This window comes from Lissotriton helveticus, chromosome 6 (assembly GCF_964261635.1).
Source record: "Lissotriton helveticus chromosome 6, aLisHel1.1, whole genome shotgun sequence".
NCBI lineage: Eukaryota > Metazoa > Chordata > Amphibia > Caudata > Salamandridae > Lissotriton > Lissotriton helveticus.
This window is the reverse complement of record NC_136067.1, coordinates 1,820,057,348-1,820,073,559: the sequence shown is the minus strand read 5'-3', so window position 1 is coordinate 1,820,073,559 and position 16,212 is coordinate 1,820,057,348. Positions and strand designations below refer to the sequence as shown.

Genomic DNA, 16,212 nt, shown 5'->3' with positions numbered 1-16,212 from the left:
CTCCTTCCTCATAGGGCAAAGTCTGACATTTACGGAAACACACAACCTTTATTTCCGCTGATTGCATGCACTCTCCAGTGAGTGGCATGCTGGTAGTTGTGGTACCAATTTAATCCCTTAGGTGGGGTCCGTGCATTTGCCAGTTAATTTTCCTTTGTTTTTCACTTTCAATTTATGCAGCCCTCCAGTGGGCCTCGAGATTGATGTCTGGTTTCCGATTAAGATCTCGCCGTGCTGTTCACAGAAAGGTTACAACTGTGCAGTACCGTGTCATATTTCCAACAGGTGGTGCATCCTCCGTGGCCGAGGCCGCCACCTATTACATTTCCCAAAAGTGCCTCTGGGCTTAAGGACGCCACTCCACGGTAGATTGTTTGAACACAAACATTTATTTATGAAAGCAGCACATCAATTCCGATATTTCAAAGTCCATGAAGCGATTCGGAGAACCTTTCTCCTTCCTCATAGGGCAAAGTCTGACATTTACGGAAACACACAACCTTTATTTCCGCTGATTGCATGCACTCTCCAGTGAGTGGCATGCTGGTAGTTGTGGTAACAATTCAATCCCTTAGGTGGGGTCCGGGCATTTGCCAGTTAATTTTCCTTTGTTTTTCACTTTCAATTTATGCATATATATATCTCCAGAGATTACCCAGTGGCAGTCGCCATTGGGTAGTTATAGTTAGGTCTGCTTTTTCATATACAGAGAGCTTTTTGGTTTGCTAATAACTTTGGCTTGGTTTGACGAATTTTCACAAACCTTTACTAAAAAGTTCTTTCACCTCAGCCCTTGTGGAGATCCGTTGAGTGGGTGCCGAGAAAAAAGGGGGTTCCCAAACTAAAATCCCCATTATTTTCCACAGACTTTTTGGGAAAGCTATATCACAAAAAATAGTGAACAGAATTACACCAAATTAGGCAAGAAGCTAGACCTTTGTCCATAAAGTGTGCTTTTTGTGATTCAATGTAAATCCGTTCAGTAGTTTTGGAGACATAAAGCAAAAAAATATTTGTATATCTGGATGGGTGGGTTTGAGAGACTTGCGAGATTCCCGCGGGACCCAACTTAAAAAAAAATAATAATGGACCAGTCAGAGTTTTTATTTGTATATTATTTTGCCACCGCCCCTAAAATATATTTTTTAGCCCCAGGGGATGGGATACGGGGCCTCTTAAGGCTCGGGGAAGAAGGCCATAGAGACAAATACTCTATAGGCTGGGGGATGGGTCCTCGGAGACCATTTGAGCTTTATGGGGGTGGCCATATGCCCCCACCCCTAATATAAATGGTTTTAGACAGGGGCATGGAGTCACAGGGTCAGCTACAGGCTCAGCAGGGGGCTGTGTTTCCCCCAATAATATTTTATGGGGCCCCAGGGAATGGGGTCTGCAGGCCTAATAGTGGCTTGGGAAAAAGAGCTGTGCCTACCCCTCTCCTTTTTAAAAATATAAGGCTCAGAGGGATGGAGTCCATAGGGCCAATAGTGGTGTGGGGAGGGGGACCGTGTACCCGCCTCCCCTATGAGGGACAACTCTGCAGAAGTGCCTCTTGGCACACTGCTGGTTGAGGAAGAAGTCCACTTTAGTCCTGAGGCCCTCAGGAGGCAAGGGGACCTAAACCATCAGTGCACCAGGAGACGTGTTTGCAGAGTGGTGGCAAAAGTGATCGTGGCCTCCGAAGACCTTGAGGCAATCCCGCTGTGTGGGCCTTACTTGAGGTAACAGGAGGGCTTGTTGGCCCCCAAGGACTCTGTGGAGCCAAGGGGACTTCATCCCCCAACCTCCAACCATCAGTGTGAGGAATGAAGTCCCCTTGGATGCTGAGGGACCTTGGTGGCCAAGAAACCCAGCTGATACTTTATGTGGGTCCTACATAGTGGGATTCCTGAGAGCTGGTCAGAGGCTGCCCCCTTTCTCCTCCACTCTGTAAACGCCATGAATACTTTATAGTTAGGAATTGGTATTTAAAAAACCTTAGAAATACACTGAAAAAGCCAAAGGTTACAGGGACGTTATAGTTAGGGAATTAAATAAAAAAATCTTATCCATTCACTGAAAAACCAAATGTTACTGCGACGTTATAGTTAGGCCCAGGTTTCACTCGTATAAAACCAGTGAAATTCAGCAGTTATAGGTAGCTGAGCTAACTGTAACTCGTGCCTACGAAATTCACTGCTTATGACCTCACATATTACATTAGTCATGAGATGGTCAGTGACATCACTGATGACATCTCAAATTACATCACTGATGACATTATCCAGTGACTGTGAGTGTTTGGATTGTGATTTAAGATTAGATCTGTAAATGGTGTTGGAAAAGTAGGTGCTTCACATCTTTATTTTTTTAACAGTCCATGAGAATGAGTGGTTCAGATCTGGGAGGCATTCCCTGTGAGGACTGTGGCAGCATTCTTTGATTCTTGTAGATTGTCCTTTCTAAAAGAGCAGACTTTGATCTCCTTAGGAGTTGAAGCCTACAATAGATCGTCAATTTTTATACTAGGTAATTTGGGGTCCTTGAGCGGAGGACTTATCCACTAGCCAGTTTGAAAAATCTTCCGACTTCAATCGACAGCTAGCAGAGATTTATGAGCACAGGGGTTAAGTGATCATTATGTTTTGTTCCTGGGATAAGTCTTTCAGAAGCACGGAGAACCGCCTTCAGAAGCAAAATGTGTGTTTTAAGATACCCTGCCAAATGAAGGCTATCTTTGTTGAAAATGGCAATGTATATGCACATAAGCGGCGTTCATTTGTGTTCACTGTACCCCTTGTTGTAAGCAGAACGGATATCGCGAAACACTGACTGTGTTATCCCGCCAGCATAGACCCATGCACACACGTACACGACAGCCATTTTAGGCACCATGGCCTCTCTGCCCGTTTGTTAAACCCCCGGCACCCCTCCCCGCGCGCACTGCTCATGCATCGGCCATAAAACCCTCTCCCTCTGCGTGACCCTGCTCTAGAAGTAACACTCCTGCTTGACCCACACCCCCCCATTTCCTCCCAAGAACACCCTTCCCCTCAGCTGACGAGCCCCCCCAGCTGCACTTGGCCTTTCGACCCGGTCCCAAGTCCTAAGACCAAGCCTCGTGGATGTACACCCCCCCTTTTCCTGCCCAGCATAACAAAACCGTGATACACCAACCGAAGTGCCCGATCTTATCGCCTGCCCAACCTTTGATCTGATCATCCCCTCCTGCCCTCGTGTCCTGTAGGAATGTCCGGCTGAGAGATCACAATCTCTTGTTACATTTAGGAGGGGAGGATGACATCTGAGCGACTGGTATGGGAATAGGCCTGAAGCTGGGATTCCAAGCATGCTTTTTCCTACTTCAAAACGTCTTTATTGCAATAAGGAATGTTTGTGCATCATAAACATGTGTATAAAAGACGAAGCCTCAGAGAAACTTGTTAGAGCACCTCCTGAAGACACTATGCGAGTGTCCGAAATGACAGGCTCTCCTCATGAGAAATAAAACTCTGTTCTTGTTTTCCTGCTTCCAGCGCCCGTCTCTTTATTTGGTAATTGTTCAAGATGGGAACTAAGAGGCGTCCTGCCCCAGCAGCCTGGGCATCAGGTGCGTTATGGGCTGACTTTTCCACATCTTAGTCCATCCAAAGTAAGGCTAAGAAATTAAACTGGAATTCATTCTGATTCTAGCATGAAGGATTTGATACCTCAGAAGATTCTGAGCTGATATTGGGCGATTTTAACCTGGGCATTGATGTGTGCCTTTACATAATGAATCGAATGCATGTGTGCTTGATATGTGAATCAACAGATTTAACCAGATTCCAGTTGAAATAATTTGTGGCCATCTAAGCCTTGATGTACTCCAGAATTTTAGAGAGGGGAATCTATTCAAATATAGATGAGTATTGGCAACATATAGGTGGTATGAAATATTGAGAGTGTTTTAGTGGATAGCCAAATCAATGTAAAGATTAAAGAGAGTAGGAGAGAGAATGGAGCCTTGAATCACTACTTGCTTAAGAGCTTTAAGCGCAGATAGAGTATAGCAAGAAATTATGTACTGTTGATGATTTTTGAGGTGATAAATCCATCTCAAGACCAGAGTCATTGACCATACCAAAATTAGCTGATAGGTTTAGGATGATAAGTAATCAGCATTCACCTTTAGCAAGGTTGCGAGGAGCATTATTAAGTAATCTGGTCCCAGTTATACATCTGGTAATGAAGTTTGGTTGAAGGATGTGCAATAGATTGCTGTCTGGAAATACTTCTTTCAAACTGAGGCACCACACAGCTTTGAAGAGATGCAAAGTTCATCAATGGTCAGAAGTTGGAAATGCTTACCGCGGCTGCTCCTGCTTTTTATTGGAAGGGGTGTGAAATACAGTTTTAACACACTCGGGGACCCATACCTTTCTCAGGGAGGAGTTGACCGGGTGCATTGACTAAGGGTTCATCGGGGACACTGTTTCTTTAAATAAAGAGGAAGATATTGGGTCAGAAAAATCAGGTGATCGTTTGAGATGAGCTGTAGTTTGTTATGGCTTTGAAAAAGTGATAAATGCAAAAACAACAACAAAAAGTGATATACACACTGAAAGGAGGAATGGTCCTGTCACAGAACTGTTTGTAGGATTAATAATGGAAGTCACAGGAAACTGTGACACAGTCTAGGTGGCATTGCACATAGGTGCTTAAAGCCCTCACCCAGATAGTGAGTTATGCTTCGTTACAGGGCTGTCCATCTAGCAATGTGAACAAGCACTTGCAATGCAATAGGTCTCACATTTATGAGAGTTTGAGCTATTGGTATTGTAAATGCACTGCCTTTTATTTATGTGTTGTTTTTAAAACCGATAAATTAAAGGCATTGTTATTTACAATTCCAATAGCTTTAACCCACGCAATTGTGAGACCTATTGCATTGCAAATGCATTCGGTGCCTGTGTCATGAAAATTTAAAAAATGTGTTAGTACACAAAAGCTATTTGAGAAAAAAGTGCTTGGAGGCAGTAAAAAAGCCTATCGAGCAACAACACGTGTAACAGGGGGTGTCGCCGTGTTATAAAATGAGACAAGGCGCTACTGCTAAGCTTTTTGACCAATTAACAGCCATAGTTTACTGTGGACAATGACACAAGCCAATGAAAAATGTGGGTGGAGAGTGGGCGGAGCTTCAAGTTCCTACCTCAAAACAGCAAGCCTCGCAGAGAAGCTCATGCGCTGCCCAGGCTCGACAAAAAAAGCACTTGTATTTATGACATCGGTGGTGCCTACTTTGTCTAGGTTTATCCACTGGTGTAAAACAAAAAATGCATGGGGTCGGGCAAAATACATATTATTAGTGCCTGCCTTCACCATGGTTAAAGCAGATAAATATTGATTTACACTCTTCATGTTCTTGACATCGGTCAACTCGTTTTCAGCACTCTAGGAAATGCTGGCGCTTTCGTCCTGATATAAACGAATAATTTAGATAACAGAGCATACACCATCTAGCTCAGTTCTCTTCACTTAAAATATAATCTGTGCCTCACCTGCTAGGTTGCTGGATAAATCTCACTCCAGTAATCTCTGATGCAGATTGATATACTTTTCTCTGTAGTCAACCTGTGCCAATCATCAGTGAGTTTTCTGTAGAAGAAAGTCTCCTTTCTTGTAGGCTGCTCGCTGCCAAACATTTGCGTCCCAGGAGAAAAGAGGTCTCCTTCTATACATAATAGAAAAGCAACTCCAGTTTTAAGGCCAGGCAAAAGTACATAGACTGGCCTTTACCTTGTATATTAGGACTAATCTATATTTTAGCATGACCCTTACATAATAATTGGCTTGGCTGTTATGAACTAAAGGTTGTTCGAAGTAGGTTTTAGTTTTTTAAAGATGTATGGTCCTCCCAATCCACAACATTTGTGTTTCCCCCGCGCTATTCAGAAGTTGGGGAACCTCTAGGTTACCAGGGGTGGGACCTTCCTAATCCAGCAGTACATCCACAAAATGGCTCCTGGATCACTGAGGACGTGATGACCATCACTCATATTCCATGCCTGTTTCTGCCATTCCATGCATGGTTTGCTTGGCAGAAATGGGCATGGAAAATGTTAACAACCACTATGCTCAGAGAAAAAGCTTGGGGTGTGTTGAGGTGATTTAGGATTTGTTCAGAAAAAAACAAATTCCTACATTGGGAGTTTGTTTTCTCTTATAAAAAGAGTTTGCCAACCTGGCTCTATAAATATGTTATAATAACTTGTTAAGTGAGCTGAAGTGGTTCTCTCACAGCATAGAAACCCTCACCAGGAAGATGGAGATCTCTAAACACGACAGATGATCCTCCGCCAGAGTGGCAAAGGTCATGATCTCCATCATTCTAGTAGACCTCAGAACTGTCCCCCAGGGTGTAAATGAAGCAGTTAGTCTGTTCTGGCAAAAAGATGGTGTATTGGATATTGTCTTTTGTAAAGAATTGATATAAACTCTGCTTTGACTTTTGCCTACTGGTGTTACTTTCAGCCTCCGAATAATGTAATGAACCAGCCTTCGCCAGTTTCTCTATCGCAATCCCAGGATACTTCAAGACAACACCAACTGCCAAGCCATCACAGCCATTCATCATTATCAGGTAAGAACTATTGTCATTTTTGTTTTTTTAGTTCTTTAAAACATGTTGTATTATTGCATTGTTTTCAATGAAAACCTATTTTCGGATATATTAATCTGTGCCATTTTTTACCAAAGAATGCAATTAAAACTCATGGCAGTTATTTTACGCGTAAGCCCTTAGCTGCTGGGCCCTTTTTTATTTTTTTTTAGCTATTTGGGGTAGTTCTCGCTTAGGGCTCCAAAATCTTTTTCCAGCATAAGTTAGCCACACCAAATTTGCGTCCTTTTTTCCAACATCCTAGGGATTCTATAGGTACCAGGGTTTGGGTATTTCTGTGGAAAGGGCCCCTAAAAATGACCTCAATGAACCGTTTGCTGTAGAAAAGTCCCTATCATACCAGCCATCAGAAACTCGCAGAGCTGAATCAAAAAACCTAATTTTGTGCCACAGTTTTGGCATTTTTCAAAGAGGTAGCCCTTTTTCCCTATTTTATTGTGCTCTCGACCTACTTCTAGTTTGTGGTGGAAACCAGTGTGAAAGCCATGGGTGTTCCAGGAAAACTATAGATTTCTGAGAAGTAGGCAGAATTCCAAAATCAGCAATGAGTCACATGTGTAGATCACTCAAGGAAAATGACTGTTGGAATGAAGAAATGCTGAAATTGAGTTGGAGAAAACGGCCATGGTGACCGCATTTTCATCTGTAACTTTGTCACAATGGCTCGATTACAAAAGCAATATACCATTACGTCTGCTAGACCATTCTGATTACGGGTATATATAAGGTTTGTAGGTTCTCCAAAAACCCAAGCTACCAAGAGCCAACAACTTAACTGCATTTTTTTTATTGCGTACCAAGTATAGACCAATTTATAGAGTGAAATAAGTAGAGTGAAAAATGGGAATCAAATGTATTTCTGAAATGAGCATAAGACATAGAGTTTAGGAGCAGTGATAATTTGTACACCTTTCATTTTTTGGGTATGCGTACTGTTGTATGATTTAGAGGGTATTTTTCAAAATATTTTCTTTCTTAGACACTGGATTACATTTAAAACGCACAATTGCAGTGAAATCCAATTGGTAATAACAAATGTTCTACTATTCTATGCTCCCACAATTCTTCTGATAAAAATGTCACACCCGTGTTTTTTTACCCAGAATCCCTTGCAAATCTCAAACTTTGGCTAAAAAAAACTAATTTTCCTCCCATTTCTGTGATGCCTGAGTTCTGGAATCTTACGACCAGGAGGAGCAAGGGGTAGGTTCTCGGCATCGGTTTCCGGACTAACTGACGTAAACTTTTTGTAACATGCATTCCTCTGCCTGTAAGTCGAGGCAGTCTGACAAGTACCCGAATCGGGTTGGTCAATTCTAAATTCATTGAAAAGGTACCTCAATGCTAGGTCTAAGAGTGCTTCCTTCACTTTTGAGTAGCCAACCACTGTGTATATTGTGTAGTATTCCTAGTCCTGACGAATAGCCACATGATTTTCTACACTTCAGGCGAGAAACATGTTGACCATTCACATTTGGCCATCTCTGACCATTATATCAGCAGTGACACTCTCTATGGTTTTAATGGATACCAGTGGGCTCACAGATTAAGTACGTTTTGGAACACCACTGAGCATCATTTTATCCTTCCACACACCACCACACCACACACTTTGTTCACATCTACACTACAAGGTCCCACGCCTGCACTTCACCTAATGGCTTGGGAAAAAGATCTCCGCCAAAGAGCCCCTTCAGACATCGCAGCGCCGGCCTGACCATGAGCAAGTCCTATGATGAAGCATGACACCCAACTAGGTGTGTGAGGGCCCCACTTCCCAAATTGGGAGACACCCTGCCTCCACTATAGGGTGGGAGCGTTCACCAACCCTGCCTCCTCTTCCTCCTCCTCCTCCCATAGGAACTGTATACTCCTTTTCTTATAAGTTCTGGAATCTGCAGGAAGCCAAAAACTTCCATCCACCTGGCATTCCCCCAAGTCTCCTGATAAAAATGGTACCTCCCTTGTGTGTGTAAGCCTACTGCCCGCAATGGGAAACGGCCAAAACACAACATGGATGCATCACATTTTTCCATTCAAAACTGATCCTTTTTTCCAATGTGGTTAGCTGTATATTTTGGACCAGCCAAATCTGTGCATTTTTGAAAACTAGTCACCAGGGTAGGCTGGCCTACATGGCTCTCACCAGGGTCATTTTTCTCCCAGAATCCCAGATTTCAACAAAAAAACTGATTTTCCTCACATTTCTGTGATGGAAATATCTGGATTCTGCAGGATCCACAAACGCCCATCCACCTGGCATTCCCCCCGAGTCTCCTGATAAAAATGGTACCTCACTTGCGTGAGAAGGCCTTGTGCCCGCAACAGGAAACGTCCCAAAACACCAAACAGGATGCATCGCATTTTCCCACTGTACTTTTTTGAAAACTAAATACCTATGGGTATCCAGAGTGGGCTGACTTGCGTGGCCCTCACCAGGATGTTTTAACCCAAATCCCTGGCAAACCTCAACTTTGACAAAAAAAACAACACATTTTCCTCACATTTCTGTGATGGAAAGTTCTGGAATCTGGGGGGAGCCACAAACCTCTGCACACTTGGCACTCTCCCGATAAAATCGGTACCTCACTTGTGTGGGTAGGCCTTGTGCCCCCGACATGAAACATCCCAAACCCCTAACATGGACGCATCACATTTTTCCACTGAAAACTGACCCTTTTTTTCCAATGTGGGTAGCTGTAGATTTTGAACCCTAGCTCAGCTGGCACCTAAAGAGCGAGGGGTACCCAGGGTGGGGTGACTTGCATGTTTCACACCAATATTTATTTACCCAGAATCACCTGCAAATCTCAAACTTTGACTAAAAAAACAAATCTTTCTCACATTTCTTTGATGGAAAGTTCTGGAATCTGTGGGGAGCCACAAACTTCCATACACCCGGCATTCCCCCAAAGCTTTCGATAAAAATGGTACCTCACTTGTGTGAGTAGGCTTAGTGCCCGCAACAGGAAATGCCAAAACACAACACATTTTTTCACTGAAAACTGACTCTTTTCCAATGTGGGTAGCTGTAGGTTTTGGACCCTAGCTCATCCAGCACCTAGGGAAACCTAGAAAACCTGTACTCTTTTGTAAACTAGATACCTATGGGTATCCATAGTGGGCTGACCTGTGTAGCTGTCACCATGATCTTCTACCAAGAATCCCTTGCAAACCTCAACTTTGACTAAAAAAACAAATTTTCCTCACATTTATGCGATGGAAAGTTCTGGAATCTGTGGGGAGACACTAATTTCCGCCCATCTGGCACTCTTGCGATAAAAATGGTACCTCACCTACTGCCCGCAATGGGAAACGGCCCAAAACACAACATGGATGCTTCACATTTTTCCGCTGAAAACAAATCCTTTTTTTCCAATTTGGGTACTGTAGATTACTCCAGTACTGGAACTTTCATAGATTCACATGCCTGAATCATTCCCCGTCGTCGTCGAGTCTCCGGTATATAAAAAAGCAGTGCTTAGTAGTATAGCAAACTGAAAAGAGGCCTAGGCCCATTTCCCTTTTGCAACCCATAGCCTTTGTTATGTAAAAAAGGCCCAAACTTTTCTCCTCACCCTCTAGAACACTCCTGAGAGAACCTTCTGCCCCTCAGATTTTTCTACCGCACGTTGTGCTAGGGAGTCTCCTTTGAGCTCTGCTCAAACTCTTTACTTCTACAGTATTTTGACTTGAATTTGAGGTTTTTACATCAACCATGTCTGATAAAGAGAGAAAAGGATTATTTAGAGCTTGTTCAACCTGCTCCAAGAAGAGGCTTTATACAGAGGACCCTCACAAGGACTGCATCTACTGTCTCTACCCAGACCATAAGGCAGCAGATTGTAAGGTATGTCGTACCTTTTCAAATAAGACCGTGAGAGAACGTGAGGGAAGGCTACTGATTTGGCTTCAGAAAGTCAAATCCAGGAAGGAAATCCTCTCAAGTGAGAGTGAGGAGGAATCTGTGGCGTCTAAGAGATCTCAGAAGAGAAGTAGATCTCCTCAGACACATTCCTCAGGGGAAAGACCTGAGAAGGCCCTAAAAAAGACCACCCCTGGGTCTTCAGGGCGCAGTCCCTCAAAATCCCCTTCAGTCTCATCTAAGGGGAAGAAGGGATCTGCTGGTGAGGTGAAAGGAGCAAAATCCACCTGAGATCCACCACAGTCACCTCAGAAGATCAAGATAACCATCAAACGATCTTCTTCTGCGCCTTCTGAGGAGAAATCAACTCCGTCGACGGGACCGTCGACTAAAAAGGTGCCATCGACGACGACGAAAACACCTCCGTCGTCGACGAAGAAGGAGAAGGCTGGTGAGAAAACAGCGTCGACGATTTCACCGTCGACGAAGGCGTCGACGATTTCACCGTCGACGAAGGCTTCGACGGCTGTGTCTACGGCAGCGTCGACGACTGTCGTGTCGACGACGGCAGCGTCGACGGGGACTGTACCTACGACGGTAGCGTCGACGGCAGCGTCGACGAGGACGACAACATCGGCGAGGACAGCGTCGACGGTCACTACAACGTCGGCGGTAGCGTCGACGACAATGAATTGGTCGACGACGGCGATGGGAATCTCGTCGATGGGCTCGTCGACGAGGGAAAAAACACCAGAAAAAGGGTTGGTGCCTTGGAGAAAACCTATAACACCCGAGGTTACATCTCCAAGCAAGGTCTCCCCATTGCTACCGTCTCACTTACTGGAGGAAGAAGATTCGGAGGAAGATGAGGAGTATGGTATTGCCAGTAGCCCTTCGCAACTACAGGTCAAGTGCCAGGAATTCGATTCCGAGGAAGAATATGGGGGTTATCAAGAACAACCCCAGGAACAACACCGATATAGACAACAGCAACGAGAGGAGATGACCAGTGTACCATCCTCTTTGTTGAAGGATCTCCAGGGAATGTTGGAGGATTATAGGAATAGATACCCAGCGGCGCCAGTCGCTCAACAGACCATGGAGGCTACTCCACGTCCACGGTCGGTTCCAGGAACTCCGATTCGTAGGAGAGAGATTGTGCCGGAACCTACTGTTAGGTCACCACCACCGACAACACACCACGATACCTCCGATGAAGATCAGGAGGATGGTGAGATTGCGGACACAAATGCAGAATGGCATGATTATATCGCCGCATCACCTGCAACTCCTCCGCAGAGACCAGTGAGCTCTCCACCGGAGGACATTGGTGGATTTCATAGTTTGATGGAGAGAGCCACTAAGAGGTTTGCACTGACCATGACAGAGGAGAAAACTTAATGTTTTCTATATGACTTTAAAGACTCGTATCGGAGATCTGTGCGATCTCTACCCTTAGTGTCTCATATCTGGAAAGAAGAATTGAAAGTTATGGAGACGCCAGCGACGGTAACACCGGTTCTGGCCAGACTGGATAAAAAGTATAAAGCACCAGTCGATGCTCCAGCTTGCCTTTTAGGTCATCCCAAACCTGATTCTGTGATCACGCAGGCGGCACAACAGAAATCCAGGAACCCATCTGCTCCGATTGCAACACCTCCAGACAAGGAGGGCAGAAGGTTGGATAATGCAGGGAAGCGTTTCTCATTAATGTCTGCTCTGCTTGTAAGAGCAGCTAATGCCCTTGCAATATTGGGGAGGTATGACAGGCAGATGTGGTGCTACCTGTCTCCCTACATTAACTTGGTGCCAGATCCAGAGAAGCAGGAGGCGAAGAAAATTCTCATGGGAGGAGAGAGGACTTCGGCTGAAGTCATAGACTGCGCTATGGATATAGCGACCACGGCTTTTAGATCCCTGGGGGGAGTGGCTGTCCTGCGCAGGCAGGGTTGGCTGCGAGCAACAGCATTTAGGCCGGAGGTACAAAACAAAATATTAGACCTCCCTTTCAATGGAGAAGAATTATTTGGGAAGCATATAGATGATACGCTGGAAAGTATCAAGAAGGATACTGATACGGCAAAGGCTCTGGGAACACTGCAGTACAGAAAAACCCATTTTCGTGGCTCCAGGGGTAGAGGTCAATCCTCGTATAGAAGAGGATACCAACAAGGGAGATATTCATCTTCTTATCAGTCCTCATCGCAGCCGTACCGTCAGCAATATAACCAGCGTCAGTCAGGAGGATACCCAAAATCAACTCCAAGAGGACGTGGTGGCCGAGGAAAGGACAACACACGTCGGCAATGACAACCTCCATCTTCCGGCTCTGTCAGATGCTCCCCTGGGTGGAAAGATTGCTCACCATCTTCAAAATTGGCGGAAAATAACAACGGACCAATGGGTCCTAAAAATTGTTCAATTCGGTCACACCCTAGAATTCCTTCAGACGCCCCCTTGTACGCCACCGATGCATCAGAGAGCCAACCATCTGCATCAACTCCGGCAGGAGATTCGGACAATGCTCCGAAAGGGAGCAATAGAACCGGTACCGAAATCCCAGGAAAACAAGGGGTTTTACTCCCGTTTTTTTCTTATCAAGAAGAACAAACTCCAGTGGCGCCCCATTCTGGATCTCAGATCCTTAAACACCTATCTCAAGAAACAATCTTTCAGGATGGTATCCCTACGGGACTTCCTTCCGTTATTGAACCCAGGAGATCATATGACCACATTGGACCTATAGGACGCGTATTTTCACGTGCCAATACATCCTGCACACAGGCAGTACCTTCGGTTCTGGGTAGCTGGAAGACATTACCAGTTCAGGGTGCTGCCATTCGGCTTGAAGTCAGCGCCAAGAGTTTTCACGAAATGCCTGGCTCCAGTGACGGCTGTGTTGAGGAAACAAAGACATCAAATATTTCCGTACCTCGACGACTGGTTAGTCAAGGCACCATCAAAGACACAAGCCAGAGCGTCGACGCAAGGTTGCATAGACTTATTCGCCAATTTAGGATTGACTCTAAACGAGGGAAAGTCAAACCTCTACCCAGCAAGAGTGATCACATTTCTGGGGGCAATATTGGACACGGAATGCAACAAAGCGTTTCCCTCCGAGGAAAGACAGCTGAGGATTGTGTCCCTCATCCAAGACTTGGGAAAAAGAAAGTCTCTTTCAGTCCGCAGGTACAAATCCTTGCTGGGCACAATGTCCTCTTGTATTCCACTGGTACCTTGCTGCAGGCTAAGGATGAGACCATGGCAAGAACAGATCGATCTCCAATGGCGTCAGGCGGAGGGATCCTTCGACGATACAATCAAGGTGACACCAGTCATGCTGCAGGCAGCAAAGTGTTGGACGCAAAAGGCAAATGTGTCTCAAGGACTGACGTTTCTAGCAATAGCAGCTCCGCTAGTGGTAACGACGGATGCGTCGTTAGAAGGATGGGGAGCTTTCCTTCAGGACCTTCAGGTCAGCGGCCGTTGGAAGGCAGAGGAGCAGCAATTACATATAAATCTGCTGGAACTCAGGGCGATTCGCTTGGCATTGCTGGCTTTTCTGCCAAGGATAAAAGGTGCGCCGGTGTTGATAAGAACAGACAACACCACGGCGATGCATTATGTAAACAAGCAAGGGGGAACAAGATCTCTCACACTGTCTCAGGAAGCCCAGGAAATATGGGAATGGGCTATTCAGCAGGGAATATCACTGACAGCAGAACACCTCCCGGGGGATCAAAACGTCAAGGCGGATACTCTCAGCAGGCTAAAATCATCCTGCCATGAATGGGAGCTAGACCAGGGGATCCTGGACAGCATCTTTCGAAGATGGGGAACACCGATGGTAGACCTCTTCGCTACGAGGGAAAACAGAAAATGCCAGTACTTCGCAAGCTGGCTTCCCCAGAGGGGATCTTGGGGGAATGCGTTTTCCATGGCATGGTCTGGCATCTTTGCCTACGGTTTTCCTCCAATTCCTCTTCTCCCCCGCGTACTGGTGAAGATCAAGAAAGAACCGTGCAGGCTGATCCTAATTGCCCCGTGGTGGCCCAGACAGCACTGGTTCACGGAACTGCTGCTACTGTCGGAGGACCGTCCAGTTCAGTTGTGCCTGATTCCATCGCTTCTGACAATGTCCAAGGGGCAGGTGCGTCATCCGGACCCGAAATCCTTGCGATTAGCAGCCTTTCTCCTGAACACTGTGAGTTTAGCCATCTGAACATCTCACACGAATGTAGGGACATCCTATCCAAGGCCAGAGCGGAGAGTACCAACAAAACCTACAGGATGAAATGGAAGAGGTTTTGTCTGTGGTGTAAGAGAAATGGTGTTCACCCTCTTACTGCTGCACCTCATCAAATTATACCTTACATTCTGCTGTTAGCAAAGTCAGGATTAGCACACGCCTCCATCAAGGTGCATTTGGCTGCGATATCCCGCTACAGGAGGTCATCGTCAGGCCCATCTTTATGGTCCTCAAGGATTATCAAACAATTCATGAAAGGGATATTCAGAGTCTTTCCACCAGTAAAGCCTCCACCTCCTGTATGGAATCTGAATATTGTACTCTCTCAATTGATTAAGCCACCATTTGAACCGATACACAGGACAGACCTGAAGTTCTTGTCCTGGAAGGTGGCTCTTCTCATTGCATTGACTTCTGCGAGAAGAGTAGGTGAACTACAAGCGCTCACGATTCAGGAGCCTTTCTTGCAGTTTCAAGTGGATAAAATGATTCTCAGGACAAACCCTAAGTTCATTCCGAAGGTGCCAACTGATTTTCATTTGAACGAACCATTGGTGCTGAAGCGTTTCTTTCCTCATCCATCAACAGCGGCAGAAAGAGTATTGCACTCGCTGGACGTTCAGAGATGTATGAAATTTTACTTGAAAGAAACTAAGGCGTTTCGGAAGTCTTCCCAGTTATTTGTCACCTTCAGCGCACCCAGAAAACGTTTCCCGCTGTCAAAGAGGGGAATTGCCAGGTGGATTTCCAGTGCAATCGTCTACTGTCATCAAGCGGCTGGAAAGCCTTTGAATGCACGAGTCCGTGCCCATTCCACGAGGGCAGTGGCCACATCCGCTGCATTGTTTGGAGGAGTGCCAAAGCAGGACATCTGCAGAGCAGCAACCTGTCCATCTACGCACACCTTCACCAGGCACTACTGCTTGGAGGCGGCCGCAGAATCTGATGCGGCGGTGGGAGAGGCAGTACTGCGGAATATCATCCAGTAACGGTGAGCCTTTCTTGCATCCCTCCTTCCATAATTTCTTGTGTTTACAAAGTCACATTTTATATAATTATGTATATATGCATATGAGATTATGCTTCATTCTCTAATGGTACTGCATGGTTATGTAATGTATCAGGAAAATGTGCTTTGTTTTTTCACTGCTCGCTATTCTGATTCAGGCATGTGAATCTATGAAAGTTCCAATACTGGAGTAAGAAAACAAGTTACTTACCTGTAACTTTAGTTCTCCAGTATTGGAATCTTTCATAGATTCACATGCACCCACCCTCCTCCCCTGAGAGGCTCACCTCGGATTTAGCACAATAAGTGTGTTATATGCACAAGTGCGCGAAAAATCTGAGGGGCAGAAGGTTCTATCAGGAGTGTTCTAGAGGGTGAGGAGCTCTGATTGGTTCAGAGAAAAGTTTGGGCCTTTTTTACATAACAAAGGCTATGGGTTGCAAAAG

At 45.3% G+C, this 16,212-nt stretch overlaps 1 protein-coding gene across 4 annotated transcripts in view; it reads left to right on the top strand.

Annotated features, from left to right (window-relative positions):
* The window catches only part of BICRAL (BICRA like chromatin remodeling complex associated protein), an 883,634-nt gene that overhangs the window by 453,689 nt on the left and 413,733 nt on the right, over positions 1-16,212 (top strand). For all 4 annotated transcript variants that reach the window (XM_078649712.1, XM_078649709.1, XM_078649710.1 and 1 more), the window contains one exon: positions 6,496-6,604. In XM_078649712.1, the coding sequence (XP_078505838.1) occupies positions 6,496-6,604 (109 nt within the window). The remainder of the gene's footprint in view (positions 1-6,495; positions 6,605-16,212) is intronic.